A 19025-nucleotide genomic window follows, 5' to 3' on the forward strand; every position below is an offset into this window, starting at 1 on the left:
GGATGCACAATGGTGCCGCGCTCCCCTCCCTCCCTTTGCACAGCACAGTGCATGTGAGCAGCCCCACCACGAGCACCAGGACTGCTGTCTCCTTACCGCAGGGCCCCTTGTGCTTCACCCTGATCTCTCTCTTGAGGACGCAGGCCATGGCGTTGAGCTCGCAGGGGTTGCCATAGGTGCGGTTGTCGCTGCCGCAGACGGGGTCATAGCGGCCCTGGCACACCTGCTGGCACTCGCACACGGGCTCCCGGTTCTTCACCACGCAGGTGGCCCCAAAAGTACACTCCACGCTCAGGCAGGGGCTGGGAGTACCCAGATCTGCACAGGGGGCATAGGAAATGGGTGGCAGGGTGAGCTCGCTGCCTGCTGCGCATCCCCAGGCACGGTGCACAGCGAGGCATGCCGGCGGCTGCAGCCTGCCTCCCCCAAGCCGTGGCAATGCACAGAGCTCCTGGCCTTGCACCAGCCCCTACCCCCCAGCATAGCATCTCCCCCATGCTCAGCGGAGGTTAGGGTTGGGAAGCAGGCACGAGATCTCCTCCCTGCACGCTCGTTCCTCTGTCCTATCCACCTCATGGGACTTTGATCAGCCCATCGTTTTTGTACAGATTTCTGCAAAAAGCCCCGTTTGGGTTCCCAGACAACAGCACAAGGCATCGTACTGATGGAGGACAACTTTCCTTTGCCAGAAGCCCACACCTCTCATCCCATGCAGCAGCAATGCCACCAGCCTCTGACAACTGGAAATGATGCCTGGCTTCACCACACCCTGTGATTTTCCCTCCTGGTGGAGCAGGATGAAGAGAGCCACTGTCCTTACTTCATCCCAGTCCTGCAGCATCTGGCTCGGGGAGCAGAGCCCTGAGGATGCCCCACAGCATGGGCTGCAGACGGAGAGGCAGCCATGCCCTCTGCTCTCATAATGGAGCTACTCCATCAAAGACAGCCGAGCAGCTGGCATCCTTCCCCACAAGATACCCAGTAGTGAGAAGGTGATCAGCCAGCCCTTCTGGTGGTGGCAGCAAAAAGGCAATGCTGAGCCTCCTGGCAGAGTTCTGCAAGGCTCTGGGGGAAATCCCCCATGTCCCCCTACCCTTCATCCACCGTGGGCAGCCAAAAGCCAGCTGTGCCCCAGCACTGCCCTGGGACCCATTCCTGTGATTCATCACAAAAGCCCCGAGGACCCAGAGCAAGGAAAGGACATCAATGTAACACATGCTGGACACGGACAAGGACACATCAACAAGAAGGATGTGGGAACAGACAGGGTGGCGGAGGTGAGATGGATGCAGCAGAGGATGCAGCACAGCCCCAGTGGGCAGCACAGGGGGGTGGCAAGGGGCAATGCTCTGCCTTCCTCCTCTGCAAGGACCGATGCGATGCAGCTGCAGAGTAGGATCAAAGCTTGAGCCCTCAGGAGCTTGGCTGCACGCTATGAACCAGCGAGAGAACAGTCCAAAACTTGGGCATAAACAGGTCTGAATTTGGGGTCTGGCCCTTTGGGAAGTCCCTGCCAACTCAAAGCTCAGAGCCAAAGGGCTGCAAAGGAACAGGAGAGCAATTGAAATGCGTGGTTACTGCTCTCACCCGGTCCTTCCCTCTCTGTCCTCAATTTCCCTGTGGCTGAAGGGTTAACAAGCAGCTCCCAAGGAGCAGGAACTGCTCCCCACGGTGCTTCACCCTGTGGTGCTGCTCGCATCTCCTGCTTGTGTTCAACAGAAAACACAACACACGTACCATAACCACATCCCCCAAACACACAGAGGCAGCATGCTTGTATGGAGAGAGAAACCCAAAACGCAGCCCTGGGCACCTGCAGAAGTCAGTGGGGGGTTTTGGCACCAATTTTGATGTGAGTGGATATAATGAGGAGAGAGCAAGCAAGGACCTTTGGCTATGCTATAATCAAGCCCTGCTGTCATCCCTTCTCCATCCTGCAGGCGGGGAAACTGAGGCATGGAAGAAGCACACTGCTTGTTATGCATCCTGGCTGATGCAAGGGCTGGGGAAGCAGGAGGCAGGGAAAGGAGCGGGTTAGTCAGGGGTGAAAGGAGAGGTGAGAGCAACTGGGAGCAGTCCAGAGGTATCGGCTCACAGAGGAGTGGGGTCTCGTACCACCCACCTCTGCTCCCACTCTCATCTGCCTCTAAGGATCAAGGCACAGTCAGCATCCTCCGTTCCGGCAGGAAGCGTGCAGGTCAAGGGGATGGGAGCAGAACAGGGGAAACCTCTCTGTTCCAGGACTCTTAAGGAAAACTGGAGAGGAAGGGAGCAATGGGGAGAGGCCAGGGCTGGCACTGGCTATGGAGAAGGGGAGAAAGCCGACCTCCTAGCAGAGATGTCCAGGTAGGGAGTAGAAGGGTGCTGCGAGGACACAACTCCTTCCTCCAAACAGGCAACACTGTAAAACACAAGACAGACGAAAAAGGAAAGAGAGAGAGAGCGGAGGGGGAGAGAAAGAGAGCAAAAAGAGGCAGGGAGGAAAAGACAGATGCAACTACAGCCACCTTCCCTCCACCTCCTGGCATGTCATCCCAGCCCTCCTTTCTCAGCTGTCCCATCGTGGTATGAAAGCAGAGAAAGATTAAAAACAGGGTCTGAGCTGTTTTGTTTGGCTTTGCCTCCTTTGCCCTGCTGCTGGAAAAGAGGTGTGTGTGATTAAAATGTTGCTGCTGCGTTCATAATCTGCCCTCTGGAAAGCACTCACACAGAGGGAGAGAAGCTGAGAGGGGGGATGAAATAACAGACAATACGATGGAGAGGGGATGGACAGGTGCACAGGGAGCGTATCCCACTGTCCTCACTTCATGGGTGCAGTGGGAAGGATGGCAGCCTGGCAGCAGGGCAGCTCCCAGCAATAGCTCTCTGCTTGCCCTGGAAATTTGGGATGCCACGGGAGATTTGCTCCTTGATTGTCCCCATCCTCCTCTTCCTCCCATATCCAGGACAGCTGGCATCCCCAGCAGCTTCCAGGGACACAGGAGGTGAAGGACTGAGAAGTGCTTTTCCTGCCCAGAAAGGACTTGGGGATCTGACTCGTTATCATCCAGCAGCCAGAAGCACACTGAAGTGGGTGATTAAAAATAACAGTTGTCATTATATTAAGTGTGATTTTGGGAGCCTGACAAATGATTTTCCAGCAGCTGAGCCTGGCAGGATTAAAACCTACCGCAGGAGCACAAAACCAACCCAACAAAGCCAATGCACCAGGCTGAATTTCCAAGCATTTCAGAAGGTTTGAAGCACCCAACACCTTATAAAACAGGACACACTTCTATGCCTCCAGTAAAAACAAATCCAAGCTGAAACAACTGGTCCTTCAACTCAATTCAATGACTGCGTTCAACTTCCTTCATGTGCCATGCAATCATTTTAAGATGATTCCCAACATCCTAAGGACCCCTTCTAGCACATACAAAAGCTTCTCCCAGAGATGAGACAAAGCCACGGCGAGTCCTCTGGAGAGCGTTCCTGCTGGAGGACCTGGAGCTGAGAGGAGTGGGCATGGAAGGGAAGCATGGCAGGAGCAGGGGCTGGCACTACCCTGGGAGAGGAATGAGTGGTGATGGAGAGGAGCTGATGGGCATCACAGCTATGTCATGTGCTCAACACAGATGGTTGCTCCCCACTATAGTGAGAACATCAGACAGAGACAAGACACAGACATACATAAGACTGTTGACTGCTGGAAGGAAAAAGAGCACGAGGAGCAGACACTCGGTTGGCTGTAAAATTGAGGAGATCCTGGGGCTTGCTGCGAGGTGGGAACCCAACCACCACTTACCTGCGGGCTTCCCAGCTGAGCCTGCGTGGGACGGACACAGGCTGGGTGCAAGAGGAGGAGAGGTGCAGGCTTACCACAGGGTCCGCTGTGCTTCACTGGGATGGCAGTTTTCTGGTGGCACTCGGCTTTCTGCCGCTCGCAGTCGTTGCTGTAGGTGCGGCTGTCGCGGGCGCAGACAGGCCGGTAGGTGCCATCACAAGTGATGCGGTCGCAGGAGCAGCGCGCCGTGCCACGCCGGTTCAGGCAGACAGCATTGAACTTGCATTCATCTTTGCATTTGTCTGGGAAAGGAATAGAGAGATGCGTTGCATCCGCAGGGATGCATCCCTCAGAAAAGGGATGCTCTCCTTTCTGAGAGCGTAGAGTAAAACAAGAGGTACTCACCCTGGTGCTGGCACTGCCCAGAGCGAACCTTCTGGATCTCCAGCCCCCGGATGGCCCCCGTGCGCCCCATCACACACTCGCTGGCGTATGTCACCCCGTCGTCACCGCACACCGGCTCCCGCTTTGAGGGACAGTTCTCGGGGCGGTGGAGCAGCTCCACCCGGCGGGTGCGGGGATTCACCCGGCACACGCGGTTCATGTCATTGAGGATGCCCTTACAAGGGTCTAACAGAGCAAAGGGAGAAGGAGAGACGAGTCAGCTCACATCCTGCCTAGGCAGTGCTTCCGAATCAGCCTGTCCCACTCTTTGTGTCCCCATCAGGGCTCAGGGGGTGCTGGTCCCCACTTTAGGACCGACTCATATTGCAGAGCTGCTTGCCCTTTCCGAGGCAACCATCAGATAGGAGGAGCATTTTATTTTTCCAAGCGTTTCCACTCTTTAATCCTGCTATCTGAAATCCCTGCGTTTACCAGAGCCACGGGCTGACAAAGGAAAGCAACGATGCCATCCCTTCCTGGAAGAGGGAGGAGGCTGCAGTGGACAGGGTTGCAGATGAAGCCTTTTGCTTTGCCTATCTCAGCACGTGCAGCAATCATGGAAATGAAGGAGCTCCCACAGGACCTGCCCTATCCATCTCCTGTTTCCCTTCTGGCAAATGCTGCCAAGGCTCACTGCTGCTCTGAATCACAGCAGGGATGTGTAACCCCTGCTGAGACCTCTACAAACCGAACAAAAACACCAGAATGCTTTGTGTAGATCCAAAATGCTGTAGGTAAGTGAAGGATGTGGTCTGGCTGAGCAGATGAGACAACACGGTGGGGTGGGGAGCTGCACAGACATCATCCTGGGGACTGCACAATGACAGCATTTCAGACATTTGTGAGTGCTGCCCAAAGCCTCACCTCTGCCCTAGAAAAGAGGAGCACCCAAAATGACGCTCCTGGCCTGTGCCCATCTCACACTACTTGAGGCTGAGTGGTAAACATACAACTCATGCCCTTCCCAAGCACACTCCCACACTCCTTCCCCCAGGGACAAACAGGGGCCTGGCACGTGTCCTGGCTGATCTCATGGCTTTCCTAATGAATACAGTTGCTTTTAATTACAAGCATCCACAGTCATCACAAGACATCCTTGGAGTGGCTGAGCTTTTACCCCCAGCCCTTCCCATTTCCACTTGCCCCAGTGCAAGAAAAACTTGCCATGCAACACCCACCAGGGACCAGGGCACTCACCACAGGCTCCATCAAACTTCTTGAAGACGTTCTCCTGCTTGTCACAGGCATGCTTGTTGAGGTCACACTCACTGCGGTAGTCCTTGCCGTCGCTGCCGCAGACAATGCTCTCGGCCACGCCGCTGCAGGATGCAGGGCACACACACCTGGCCGTCTGGCCGTCCGCAGAACGGACGCATGTGCTGCCAAAGCTGCACGTCACCTCTGCACAGGGGTCCTTGGAGCCTGAGGAGAGGGTGCATAGTGAAAGCATTGCCTCCACCAGCAGCATCATCCTGCCCTTGGCTTCAGTGGGTGCTGATGTTGAGGCAGCCAGTTGCATCCACCCCAAAGTGTGCAAACCTCAGCCTTAACCACAGTGCATGGGGAAGGGGAGCTCCCCCCACCCTGGCTGCACTCCCAGCTCCTCACTGCCAGCATCTCTTTAAGCAGAACAAGGGTCCTTAAGGCACCTCCTGCAAACTGTAATTAGAGGAAGAGCTTAAGGAGCAATTTCCTCTGACAGGGGAGGGCTATGGTGTATTTGCCAGTCTTTTTTTTTTTTTCCCCTTTCTTAATTTGTCACTTTTTTATGATGATTGTTTTAAATAAGTCACTCGGCGCTCTCCCCTCTCTGCTGAGAGCCCCAGCAGGGAAGCCGGGTGCAGATTTATTGCAAGCCAGCGCACTGCATGCGAGAAAGGTCAAGTTAATTTACTCTGAGATGAGGAGACTGGGTCTCATTTACACAGCTCCTTGCTCCCAGCTGGTGAATGCCAGGCTGGGGAAGGGCTTTCATCAGCCCATCCTGCCTGTGCTTGCAGCCGCAGGGCTGAGTCACGGTGGGGAAGTGGAGATGGATGAGAGGGGGCTGCTCCCCCGAGTCTGCCCTGCATCTCTGCAACGCCCTCAGGCCATCAGCCTGCCTGCTTATTATTAAGCACTGCTGGTGGTTCTCTCCTTGTCCCTTCCCGTCAGCTCTGTCCTCAGAGCGTCGCCAGCCCCAGACGATGCTGTGGGATCTGGAGGAGCACCCCCATCCTTGCACATCCATGCAGACCTTCTGCAAGAGGGGACGCAGCCCTGGTTTGTGCTCACCGCATGGTCCCTTGCTGATGACCTTGATCCGCCGCTGCTGGTTGCACTGGGCTTTCTCGAGCTCACACTCGTTGCTGTAGGTGGAATAGTCGGAGCCACAGACAGGAGCCACCACCACAGGGCAAGCTGTCTTCTTGCAGACACAGGAGGCTTGGGAGGGGTCGGTGGGACTGCGCTCGCACACCGCCCCGAACCCACACAGCATCCCTCGGCAGGCTGGGGACAGAGATAGGGGACACCTGAGCCACGGGACAACCAAGAGAGGGGGCAGAGCCTGGCTCGGGGGGCTGCAGCTCACAAAGTTTCAGTGGTAGAGGACGATGGCACAGGGAGGAGGAGGGTGCCATCTTCAGATGTCACCTTGTCAACTGGTAGGAGAAAGGAGAATCAAGGAACGGTCCCCGCGTGGGACAGGTTGTCCCGCACACGCTGCTTTATTCGTTGTCATTTATGCAAAGCAGCTGAATCACGTGTCTGGAGGCCCTCCAGGAGGAGATGCTCGAATCTCTTTATCACATCCACTAATCAGAGCAGCCAGCGCAGACCAGTTCAGCATCTGAATTGCTAATGCAGGAAGGAATGCAAATTTTACATTCAGGGGAGGAATGGACAGGATGGATGTCCCCAAACTCAGCTGACGCAGGTGAGACAGAGGGAGCAAGAGATGCTGGAGCTTTCTGCCAGTACTGGGCAGCCTGTGTATCTCACCACCGCATACACAGCGTACATTAGAGATAGAGATTGACCTACATAATGGCAGAACAAGAAATCATAAAAGGCAAAATAAAATGAGCTCGACAGTGGCTCATTTACACTTCAATTCCCGGGCGTTTGCCTTGGACTGCCTTGAGATTTTGAGCTCATATGCACAGCAACAATGCGCCACTAAGAGACTAATATCATCAAATAAAAAAGAACTCTCTTTCTCTCCTGTCCAATATCTAAAAGCAATTTATCATTTTTACGAAGCGCTCTGGATAGTCTCTCCTGCTCTTTCATTGCTGCTCTTTCTCTCCCTCTTCCGTTCTTACAACTGCTGATAAGCCTGTTGAGCTTTGAGATTAGAGGATGCAGGGGAGGATGGTAAGCAAGGAATGAGAACAGCAGGGCAAGTAGTGATTCCTCTGTCCCCTTCCCATGGCGCTGGGTGTGCAGAGCAGGAAAACACAGAGGGCAAAGAGGCCCCTTCCCCTAGACCCAGCCCATGAGTTTTGCACAGCAAGTCATAGAACTGTAGAATTATTCCAGTTGGAAGGGGCCTTCAAAGGTCATCTAGTCCAGCTCCCCTGCACTCAACATGAACATCTATAGCTAGATCAGGTGCTCAGAGCCCCACCCTGCCTGACCTTGAATGTCTTCAGGGATGGGGCATCCACCACCATTCCATCTCCACCATCATGTCCATCCTGCTGCCACCTGGGGGAACTGCAACTGGGGGACACACCAGTTCCATACAGCTCATGCATCCCTTTCACTTTGCCCTCCATGCCAGCAGCCAATTGGACAACAACGCTAATTAAGCCAAAACTCCACTAGTGGTCTTGACCCTTCTTCAAGGGAATTTTTAACATGGTTGATTCAGATCTGGTGCCACGCTTGGTTGTACCACTTTTAAAGCAACCTGCTTTGTATTCATGTTGCCCATTGTATTTAAGAATGTCTCAATTTGAAGTGGTAAAAGAAATGGCAAATGACAAAAAGGCAATAAAGTATTGCAAAGTTAAATGAGTCAGGCTACATAATGTACACTGATATTTCATTAGAATTGAAGTCTGTCTATTTTTCCATCTAGAACTCTGTAAACACACCAGGAATATCAGAGGCCACCATACAAACAAAAGAGATAGTAAAGAACATCCATTAATCTCCAGGCCCAAAGAAGAAGGTAAATATCCCAGCAAGCTCCATCAGTGCACAGCATGGGCAGCCAGGCACACAGGGGATAAGGACCCTGCATCACTGATCAGTCCAAGAAGCAAAGCAAGACGCACAAACACTTCAAACCAGAAACAAATTGTGACAGGCAAATTGCCTGTTTAAGTTCCTTTCACTTCTAATCACCACCATTGCTACCAGTGAGGAAGCCTATTTGTTTCCAGCAGATGGATTTAAACCTCACCCACCCCACGCTGCGGTGCGTTTGGATGATATAAGCTCAGAACCCATCAGAATAAAACCAACTGCCTTAATTCCCCTGCCAGACGCGGGAGGTGGAACAGACTGAGATTCAGAGGCAGCCTCCTCCTTCCCAAGCACCTCTCTAATTTTATCTGGGAGGATGAAAGAAGCGTGACCATAACTGATGTGAGAGGAGTAAGAGTGGGAAATCAAACACCCCATGCCTGCTCCCCAGCTCACTAGAAAAAATGCCTTGGCTCACTGATATGCAAAAAAATCTAAATAACAATCACCAGGTCCCTGGTGTCAATAGGTAAATAGCTCAACATAAGCAGTAGGGATAAATAACAAGCTGTCTTTGTCAAATGCTTCGAGATCTTGAGGTAAAAAGCTTTACCTAGTAAGCCCAAAGCATTCACGTTATAGTTATGATCATTGCTATTAAAGTGAAGAAACATCTCAATATCAAAATCCTAAAATAAATAAATAAAAAAACAACACTGGAGCCACATCTTGAAGCAGACTGCCTCTTCGCCTGAGGGCCACAGGGGGCTGTGTCTCACCTACCACCATTCCCAAGGATGGAGAGGTCAGTGGTGGGCTACATGGTGACTCATCACGTCCCAAATACAGCAGTCACAGCTGGATCCCTCCATGAAAGTGGTGAAGCCACCACCATGGGGCAGTCAGGAAGCTGGTTGTGGTGGGCAGCACTCCTGGAGGATGGGCAAATTTCTTCATGGAGAGGGTATGGCTGAGCGAATTTCTTCATGGAAAAGGCAAGGATGAGTGAATTTCTTCATGGAAAAGACATGAATGAATAGATTTCTTCATGGATAAGGTAAGGAGCAAAATTTCTTCATGGAAAGGGTATGGACGAGTAAATTTCTTCTTGAAAGGGGTAAGGACAAGTTATTTTTTTCAAGGAAGGGGTAAGGATGAGCAATTTTCATCATGGAAAGGGTAAAGATGAGCAAATTTCTTCATGGAGAGAATAAAGATGGGCAAATCTCTTCATGCCAAGGAAAAGGAGCGAATTTCTTCACGGAAAGGGAGCAGGCATGCACATTTCTTCACGAAATAGTACAGATGAGCAAATTTCTTCACAAAGAGGATGGCTGAGCCTTGCAATATCTACCCCAGCCCTGAGGCATTTCAGACACATGGATGTGGCACAAACGGATGCAGCTCAGTGATGACATTCAGCAAGCCAGGCTGGCAGTAGGGCTTGGTGATCTTGGAGGCTTTTCTCAACCTAAACCATCAGGCCGAGGAGCAGCGGTGCATCAGGACAGCGCGGCTGACATGAATTCTGCATGAGCCTGATGCGCGTTGCCATGGAGACGTGCGAGGCCTGCGCTCCCGCCGAGGCCTGTCTGAGCGCATCGCCTGCTCCGGGCCCACCCTCCTTGCCATCAATATTAATTACTTGCTTGGCGAGACAGCGGAGCCGCCTGCCCCATCACCACGGCATGACAACATTCACACCGCCCAGAATTGGCAGAGCCATGCTTAACCCGGAGGGTCTAGCCTCTGAGATGGGGCTGGCAGGCAGCATCACCCAGCCCTGCTTGGGAATGCCTATGATGCTCTGGGGCATAACCCGACCAGCTCCAGCCTTCCCCAGCCACAGCCATGGAGAGCCCCTTAAGGACTTTTTCCTTCCTAAAACCACCAGGACCCGAATCTGAGCGAAGCACCTCAGCCCCAGCTCCCATCTGGAGCACACAGCCTGGCCCCTGCAGCAGAGCAGGGCTGCCCTCATGTTTCTGTAATTAAGATGAGGAAAAGCTGATCATTTGGAAGATCTGAAAGCAAAATCTTGTGCTGGAGGCAGTGGTGAGCAAAGTGAAGGTGGTGCCGGGGGCGGACAGGGCAGAGGGAGGTGAAAGCATCACCTCCTTGGGCTCTGAGACATCAAAGCTGCTCTTGCAAATCAAACACCATCTTAAAAGGCTCTCTCATTAATCTGTCAGAGCCCTGCTGTGAGTGCAGCTCAGAGCAAGATGTTGTGGCTCCAAATCACTGGGAGGATTCATCAGGGAGGGGAGCGGAATGGGAAGGAGCCCCAGCAGCGGGGTTCTGCCTGACCCAGTGCACTGAGAGCACACAGGCTCCCCTGGGGAGCAGGCTCTGCCCCAGCACAGCAGCAAAACCCAAAGCTTGATGGCAGCCGGCGCTCGCCCAGCTGGGATGCAGCCTGCACCAAGCCCGCACGAAGAGGCGAGGGGAAAACACCCATGCATCATTCCAAGCTTCTCCCACCAGCTGTGTACTGCAGAGTGGGGTGTTTACAAAGCAGGAAGATGAGGAGCAGCCAGCTGGGTGCCCGCAGGGAACACAGCTCCTCCCCAGCTGCAGCGGGTCCGTAGCCCACCCCCGTCTGTGCTGACAGGCCAACACAGCACACTGCCCTTTGCTGCCCTTTCCCAAGGCTGCAGGCTCCAGCAAAGCCTTTCTGCAAGGTTTGCTCATGCTGGCTGTGAGGAGATCAGCCATACCTCATGTGTGGCATCCAGCTGGCTGCCCACAGGCATCCCCCTGCATACCTACAGCTCCTGCTCTTGACAAACATCTCTCCATCACCAAAACAGCGAGGCTCGCACTGTGCCACCGTGACACTGGGACACACTCCTACAAAAGCAGCATTCACTGGTCAGCACAACCTCTTGCAAAGCACAGAGCCTGGCAGTGTTTCCTAAGTTGGGAGCTTGCAGTGATGCAAGCTTCATGCAACAACTTCAGTACAGCACGGCCAAGGGGAAGAAAAGATAAAGTCCTTTGTGATGCTGCTGCTTTGTCACAAGGCTCCAATGCTAAATGCTGTGTCTCGAGAGACATGGGGCACAGATGTGGGGGCAACAAGGTAAGGTTCAAGGACAGCAATCTTATCAAGGACTTGATGCACGGAAAAGAAGGAACACCTTTGCAGGTCCCCCATCTATTTCTCCTCTAACACTTAAGCCACATAACATGAAAGAACATAAATTGATCCCCAAGAGAAAGCTCAAACCTCACTGTAAATGGAGAGGAAAATGCTCTCAAGAGATCAAAAGTGGTGTCTAATAACTGCTACTACCTTATCTACTGCTCAGCTTTTTTTGAAGAGCTATGTTTAGCTTCTCTCCTCTCTCCAGAGCAACCCTGCACCACTCAAAACTGGCTCAGCCATCAGCAGAGCCCTGCTGTTCCAAAGGGATGGGGTTCAGCTCTTCTCTTCCCATCCCCTCCCTCTCCTCCACACAGCAGGTAAAGAGCACCAGTGCTCCAACACGGGGCACAACGTCCCCCTGCTCCCCATCACACCAAGGATGGAAGACCTTCCCCTGCTCCCAGCCGGGATCAGCCCCGCTGCCAACTCATTTTGTGGGATCCAAGTCTCACATTGGCTCCTGTCAAAAGAGGACTAGGCTAGGATTAGCAGCCAAAACCAGCAGGGTGTTCCAGTGCTGCCAGGCACAAAGGGATAGGATTGAAGAGACTGTTTTATTTTAAGTTATATTTGTATGGCTTGTCTCCCAGGCTAGCTGAGCATTTCCTTCCCTGTCCCCTTGAGCAGGTGCAGAACTGCCTGGAGAGCCACCTGGCTCTGAGAAAAGAGGAGCTCAAGGCTTTGTCCCCACGCCCGACCCTACCTTAGGGCAAGGCAAAGCCAGCCCACAGCCAAGGCTCTTCCCATCTCCGCTCCTTTTACAGCCTCCCACCAGCCAAGGGACCTGCACCTGCACCAGCGTGTTCCAGTGCAAGTGGAGGTGACACTAGGTGACAAGTGATAGGACATGAGGAAGCAGTCTCAAGCTGCATCAGGGGAGTTTAGACAGAACATAAGGAGGGACTTCATGGAGACAATGGCTGAGCATTGGAAAGGGTTCCAGTGCCCGGGGCAGTGATGAAAACCCTATCCATGGAGGAACTGCAGAGTAACCAAAGGGAGGTGAGCACCTGATGCGACTTCCAAGCCCAACGCAATTATTTCCCAACATCTGTTCTCCAGAGCCAGAAGAAGACAATATCCAGGACTGAGAGCACTAGAGCACTAACCAGCTGATTTCCTAAGCCAGTACAGAAAGCCACCTGCACCAGCATTTCCCTGCCTAGCTCCATGTCTGGGACCAGTCAAGCTCTGCTCTGCAAACCCTGTATTTATGTCCCCATCTCATGCGTCACTGCTGCTTTTATGCATCCATAAATAAGCATCAAGAGCTGCTCCCAGGCCTGGCATGTTGGGCCGACATCACTCCATCCTCTCTGCCTTCTGGGATGTATCCAAGCCCAACGGGGATGGGACCTCAGCCTTTCCCACAGCTGGTTGGTACTATAAGCAAACTACCAGCAAGAGATGGCACCCCAAGCAAGCCATCACAGCTTTCCCATCTACAAGGGCTGCTCAGTAGAACAGCTCCATCTTACTCCTTACTGGAACAGGAGCAGAGCGTGCATGGGCATGGTGCGAGCACAGCAAACACAAACCTCCACATCTCCTGCATGCGACTCCACCAAGGGATGCTGCAAACAAACAGAGCTCCAACCACTCATCACAGATGCTGGAAGAACACCCACTGAATCCTCCCTCTTGGTTCATCTCGCTCCAGGGGGTGCAGAAAGTTGCAGCCCACCCTGCACTGCACCTGCCCAAGCAGTGCTGCCCTGGGGGGGCATGAGAGGTGTTTGCAGCACCAGGAGGAGGCACCTTGCTTGGCACAGCACCAACCGTGGTACTTTTCCATCTCCCATGGGGACCAGAGATCTTTGAGAGTATGTCATCTGGATGGGCAGGGCTGCTCATATTTTGGAGCCCTAAGCTAGGAGTTACACCTACGTTCGTTTTATTTTTTGCTTTAGATATCTTCTCTGGTCCAATTATAGATTAATCACATTTTATCTAGCATCCGTTTCTCCCCCGCCTCCTTCCCCACCCCCATCAGAGAAGGAAAGAAAGAAACAAACGTGTTATTAATTGGCTGCAGTTTTTCTGCTGGGTTCTTCTCTGTGCACACGAGATGAGGGAGGGTGGGGAAGGTGGCTGGGGAAGGAGCCTGCCAGCAGAAAGCAGGGCAGTTGAAGCCTGATTTTCAAAGAAAACACAGCTCATATGATGACATTATCTGAGCACATGCTTGCCTGCCAGCAGCTTTTAAACCCATTGGCTGCCAGAAAGCGAAGCTCTACAAATGTGTGGATCTGGCATGGCCACATGCCACAGGTACATGTGCCACTTGCTTTGCTTTTTGCTCCTTGCTTGCAGAACTTCTGCACCTCCATCTTCCCAGTTCCTTTTCCCAAAATCCACACAGCACAGCCACTGAACTCAGCACTGCTGCTTTCTAAGGTCCTTTTCTCCAGCCCCCACAACCTCAGCAGACGAATCAGCAATGCTGCCAGAGCACAGCAGAGGCCCCATCTGCTCCTCCAGCCATTCCCCACTTCCAGAACGCATCACACAAGCAGCAGAAGGGCAGAGGCTCTGCCCTCCCTCCTTACCCAGGGATAAATGCATCCCCAGGGAGGGTGAGCAGCGAGCTGCTCTGCTCTGAGCACAGATAGATCACAAAATAGATCACTGGGTCAGGGAGGCTCCAGCAATTTGCCTTCATGGGAACCAAGCTGCAGGAAGCAGGGATGTACTTACCATCTCGAGGGGTCGGCGGAGTCTGGGTAAAATAACTATTGGGCTTATCTGCAAAGAAAAAAAACAAGGAGCTGTCAGCAGTGTTATCGCACACACTCCTCCTCCCCCACAGCTTCTCTCCCTGGTGGATTTGGGGCCAGGGAGCACCTGCAGTGAGCAGGGAACAGCAGGAGCAGCCCCAGGAGCCTGGCTCTCCCGCTGGCATCACTGAGCATCTCTGGCTGCAGCCTCCTGTGTGCCATTTGGCCACGGCTGCAGTGCAAATCCCACTGTGTGGCTCATTGCCTGGGAGAGGGACAGCACCAGGGGAGGCCAGAAAAGAAGAGGGGACAAAGGAACACAGGCAGAGAGAATATCCCGAGCATAGGACTGTGAGGCACAGCCCTGCTATCAGCCAGTCCTTTGCATTTGGAAAAGCAGAAGAGTTTCACTCTGGAGCAGCCCATAGCCGGTGTCAAGCTGCCACCTAGTAAGCGATGCACCCATGGCAGCAGAGGGGACACACTGCTTCCTTCCCAGCCAAGCATTCCCCTTCCATTGCCTCTGCTCTGCTCTGGGCAGTACTTTTGCAATGTATTCACACCTTTTACCAATTGTCCAAGCACACACACCCAGGGAAGCTGTGCACCCCAAAGCTGGAGAATCCACCCATCCTCTCAAGGCTTTTCTCCTTGCAGGTGCATTCCAGCATCAAGGAGGTCAATGACACCAATGCAAGGAGTGTGCCTGGAGAAAGGCTGGTGCAAGGATGAGGCCACAGAGCAGCCAGCAACACGTGGCTGTGTGCAATATGCTCAGCCACACCAGAAGCAGACTGGCAGCCTGAGCACTGAAAAAGGACTTCCACCTCTCCCCAGCCCTCTCCTGCTTCTCCTTCCCCTTCCCTGCCCTTCTCCTCCCACGCCCCCGGGGGGCACCTACAGTTATTGAGGAAGAGCAGCACAGCAAATCCCAGCGTGGAGGTGGCCAGGAGGATGAGGCAAATGTTGCATGGGATCATGAAGTAGCGCACCACCAAGGAGACCTTGTGCTGGTACAGCCGGTCCCGTTCCAAGGCCCCCGGTGCCATGGGGTACTGGCAAGCCGTCATGCTGTGCTTAAAGTTCAACCTGCTGGAGATCCATCCAAGGCAGAGAGGCCACGAGGCTCACACAGATGCCCTCTGTTCCCCTTTTTTCGGCAGCAGCAAGACTCCAGTTTTCCCAGAGGTTCCCATCCTCTAGGGAACAGGAGGGCAGGGTAGATTGGTGGCACCTTCAGGACCAAGAGTTTATCCTCACATCTGCCATCATGGGTCTGAGTGTGTTCCGGAGAGACCCCCACAGCCCCGTGCTCAGCAATGCCCCTTCCAGCCAGGGAGACGTCAATCCGTGCGTGCCAGCAGAGAGCGGGCAAAGAAACCACGAGCAAAAGTGCTGAGAGCTCAACTCCTGCCTCCAAGCCCACCGGAATGGTGACAAGTATGTTGGGGGGCCACCGCAGCACCCCCACACCCCGGTGCCTGTGAGCAGGGCTGGCAGAGGGGCAGCAGGAAGGGGACCAGCATGGGACCCCTTTCTCAGCCTCCTCCCAATGGCTCCGGGGATGCCGCTGCTCCCTCCACGCTCCTCGCACCTCCTGCAGCCGCGGCTCCTTGGGATGAGTTCTCCCAATCCCGTACCCCGCAGACAGGGCTGGGGAGGACCCCCACAAACTGCAGCCCCTCTCACAGCGACCGCAAATCCAAATCCATCCCCGCTCTGCTGGTGCGCAGCTCCTCTCCCCCGCCGCCTCGCCAGCTCTCCGGCACCCTCCCAGCCCTCGGGCCAGCAGCAAGGGGCCACCGCCTCGCTCGTCCCCCTCTGCGAGCTGTCACCTCGCCGGCAGGGAGCACGCTGCCAGCTGTCACCTGCGTGGTGGCTGGGATGGGCCAGCTCCCCTTCTCACACTGCTGTGACATGCCAGTCCGTCCCAAAGCGGTCCCCGTCCCTCGCCGAGCCGGGCATCAAGAGAGCGACGGTGGGAGCGATGCGTGCGATGTGACAGCGCTCAGCCCTCATCCACCCGCGAGCGGTCAGAGGGCTGAGCGGCACCAGACAATAAAATGACAAGGGAAAAGGAAGGAAAAAGCCAAGCAACCGCGTGTCCCCGCCTGCCCCACGCCCCGAAGTTTCTCCGCCTCGCTCAGCTCCGGTGTCCCGGTCCCTCCGGAGAGGAACGGCTGCCGACAATAGGGATGAGAAAGGAGGATGAGGAAGGACGCCGGGTCGTTCGCTTCGCCCGCGCCCGTGATGGGAGCAGGAACGGCTGTGAACAAAGGCAGCGGGCAGCGCTCTGCCCCAACGCTCGAGGAGCACAAAGGCAGCGGGAGCTCAGCTCGGCTCCTCGCCCCTCGTCCCCACGCCGCAGCCACCTGCGAGCATCCCCGCCAGCATCCCGCTGCTCCCGGCGAGACGGAGCGCGGGGTCCTCCTCGCCCTGCTCCCTCGGGAGAGCACGGGAAGGGGAAAAAAAAATCCCTCTCCTCCGCCTCTTCCCCCCACCCCCTTCGCCTTTTCATTCGTGAACTAAAGATGTTGGGAGAGGCGGGGACTGCACTGTCAAAACTCATTATGCCTCCCCCGGCAGCGCCTCTGCCCGAACCCCCTCCCCGCTTCGCCCGCCCGGGCCAGGACCCCCAGGAGCCAAACGGTGCGGGGCATGAAAACCAGCAATAAAAAAAATACCAACCGTTTTTAAGATACGTATTAGAGAGAGAGCGAGGTGTAATTGCACCTTCTGGTACGCTCAGAGCTGGGGAGGTAAAGAAGAAACGAATGCCTAGGCAAAATGCTGCCCTACGGGAGCAGAAAATTCTCCCTGGGAATTTCTGGAGCATCTTAAAAAGGTGCGGAGTGCTCCGGCCCTCTCCTCCTCTTGGTCACCACCACGCAGGTGACAAAATCCTTCACCCAGGCTTGGCATCCTACTGCATCTCCCACACATGTAGGTGCCTGAAGCCTGCAGCATGGCAATGCCCAGCCCATGCACTCGCTGCTCCCCTCGGGTCAGGGTCTCACTGGAAACTCAGTTCCCTCCCACCCTCCCCCCCCCCCAACAAGGCTCGGCTTCCCATAAAGAAGAAAAAAAAATCCCCAAAGCAAAGCGAGGCCATTTGCATCCCCCTGGTGCATGTTTACACATGCAAATCAGCCTGGCATAGTCTTCCCTTTCTTCTCGGGCTGCAGGACTTGGACCCCTCTTCCCCCCCCCCAAACCCAGCCATTGGGGGCCACTTGTAGGGGCAGCTCTGCAGGAGCTCCCTATGCATGTCCTGGGGGAGGCAGGTTCCAGCTCCAGCTTACTGCATCCTCAAAGAGCACAACATCCACACCTTTGCCCTCCATGTATTTCGGATGAGGTTTTACGGTCAGAGGAGCCACCTGCACTGGGGATATATCACATTTGCCAGGTCCACGTGGACCATCAGTTTGTTATCCCCAGCACACACTTTTCGTGCTTTGGGCACCGTGAAGGACCAGACAGAAGAATATAACAGAGCCACCGTGGTGACAAACCACCTCAGGCTTCCCAAACCTGGCTCACAAGAGCTGCCCAGCCTCAGGCACAGCTGCTACTCCTCTATTACGGGGAAGAAAACATTATCTTTGTGCACATCCATCCTCCCCCCCCCCGCCCATTTCTCCAAATGAAAGCATTCGATGCATTAAGGCCTCCGTGTGGTCACCAGCCACTGGAAAGGCTGGTGCTGTTAATGGGTTTTTTCTTGGGATTTCACAGCCAGGTCACAGCTGCTGCCAGCGTGCAGTCGATGGGCAGAAGGGGCTGGGTGGGGTGGGGTCCCCAAGCCCATAGCTACAGATGTGGGCTCCATCTCGGGTCAGTGCATCGTGGTCCATGCACATCCCACAGATGGGGGGACGCTCACGTGCGTTTTGGAGGACACCAACCTCAAACTGGGAAGAAACACCACCAGCAGATGCCCATTTCATTCCCTTTGCCTCTTCATTTCTCCTTACCAAATGCCACGTACCAACCTGAGCCCAAAACGCAGTGATGCTCGGGGGTGGGACTGACAGCTGTCAATCTGTCCCTCCTTGCAGAGCCCCTGCAGAACTCCCCCCCAGCTCCTGCTGCTGCCAGGCTGATTCCCCACCTGGTTCCCTTCTCGCTAATCCTGTTTGGCAGGGAGCTAATTGGGATTTATGTGACAGCACCCAGTGCCTGGAGAGCCATTTCGCACTCCCTCCTGGGGAGGAGGAGGAGGAGGGAGCCCGCAGAAGGTGCTTACACGTTCTCCCTTCCCCATCCCCTCCTGCAGTTTTACAGGCTAATTACCAGCATTACAGTGAGAGGAGAGGGAGGGGGAGAAAGTGGGGATTTTAATTATTTCATTTAACACTTGGCAGGACCCAGCTCGACTCCTGCTGAGCACTGCCTAGAAATAAAGAGCTTTAAAACCCTGCCAATGGGAGATGGGGGAGAGAGGGTCACAGCCACTCTCCGTGTGCAAGTCCTATCCGTGCACACCCTGCTCCTCTGTTATCCCAAAGTCACAGCATGGAGCCCACATCTCATCTACCTTGTCTCACTATGCAGCAGTGAATGGGTTTTATGTCTCTGCCACCCCTCTTAATTAAAAAAATACATATAAAGGTAATGCTTGAAAACAAGAGTTGCACACAGCAATCCGTGCGCTGCTATAAGGATGAGGCTGCTGCCCCAAAGTGGTCACACAGCAAACCAAAATCAACCCAGCGAGGGAAGTGGTGCAGTTTGATGCTAAATCCACGCAGATGCCCACTGCTGTGCCCAGGGA

General features: G+C 54.3%; 1 protein-coding gene across 1 annotated transcript in view; it reads right to left on the minus strand.

The window, feature by feature from the left end:
* Window positions 1-16598, minus strand: part of AGRN (agrin) — a 37346-nt gene extending 20748 nt beyond the window's left edge. Inside the window, exons 1-7 of the mRNA XM_010722770.3 lie at window positions 15150-16598; window positions 14229-14276; window positions 6482-6697; window positions 5405-5629; window positions 4169-4393; window positions 3859-4065; window positions 97-318 (exon numbers count right to left, since the gene is read on the minus strand). Coding sequence (XP_010721072.1) covers window positions 97-318; window positions 3859-4065; window positions 4169-4393; window positions 5405-5629; window positions 6482-6697; window positions 14229-14276; window positions 15150-15318 — 1312 coding nt within the window. The 5' untranslated portion in view covers window positions 15319-16598. The remainder of the gene's footprint in view (window positions 1-96; window positions 319-3858; window positions 4066-4168; window positions 4394-5404; window positions 5630-6481; window positions 6698-14228; window positions 14277-15149) is intronic.
* Between the last annotated feature and the right edge of the window lie 2427 nt (window positions 16599-19025).

Source organism: Meleagris gallopavo, chromosome 23, assembly GCF_000146605.3.
Source record: "Meleagris gallopavo isolate NT-WF06-2002-E0010 breed Aviagen turkey brand Nicholas breeding stock chromosome 23, Turkey_5.1, whole genome shotgun sequence".
Classification (NCBI taxonomy): domain Eukaryota; kingdom Metazoa; phylum Chordata; class Aves; order Galliformes; family Phasianidae; genus Meleagris; species Meleagris gallopavo.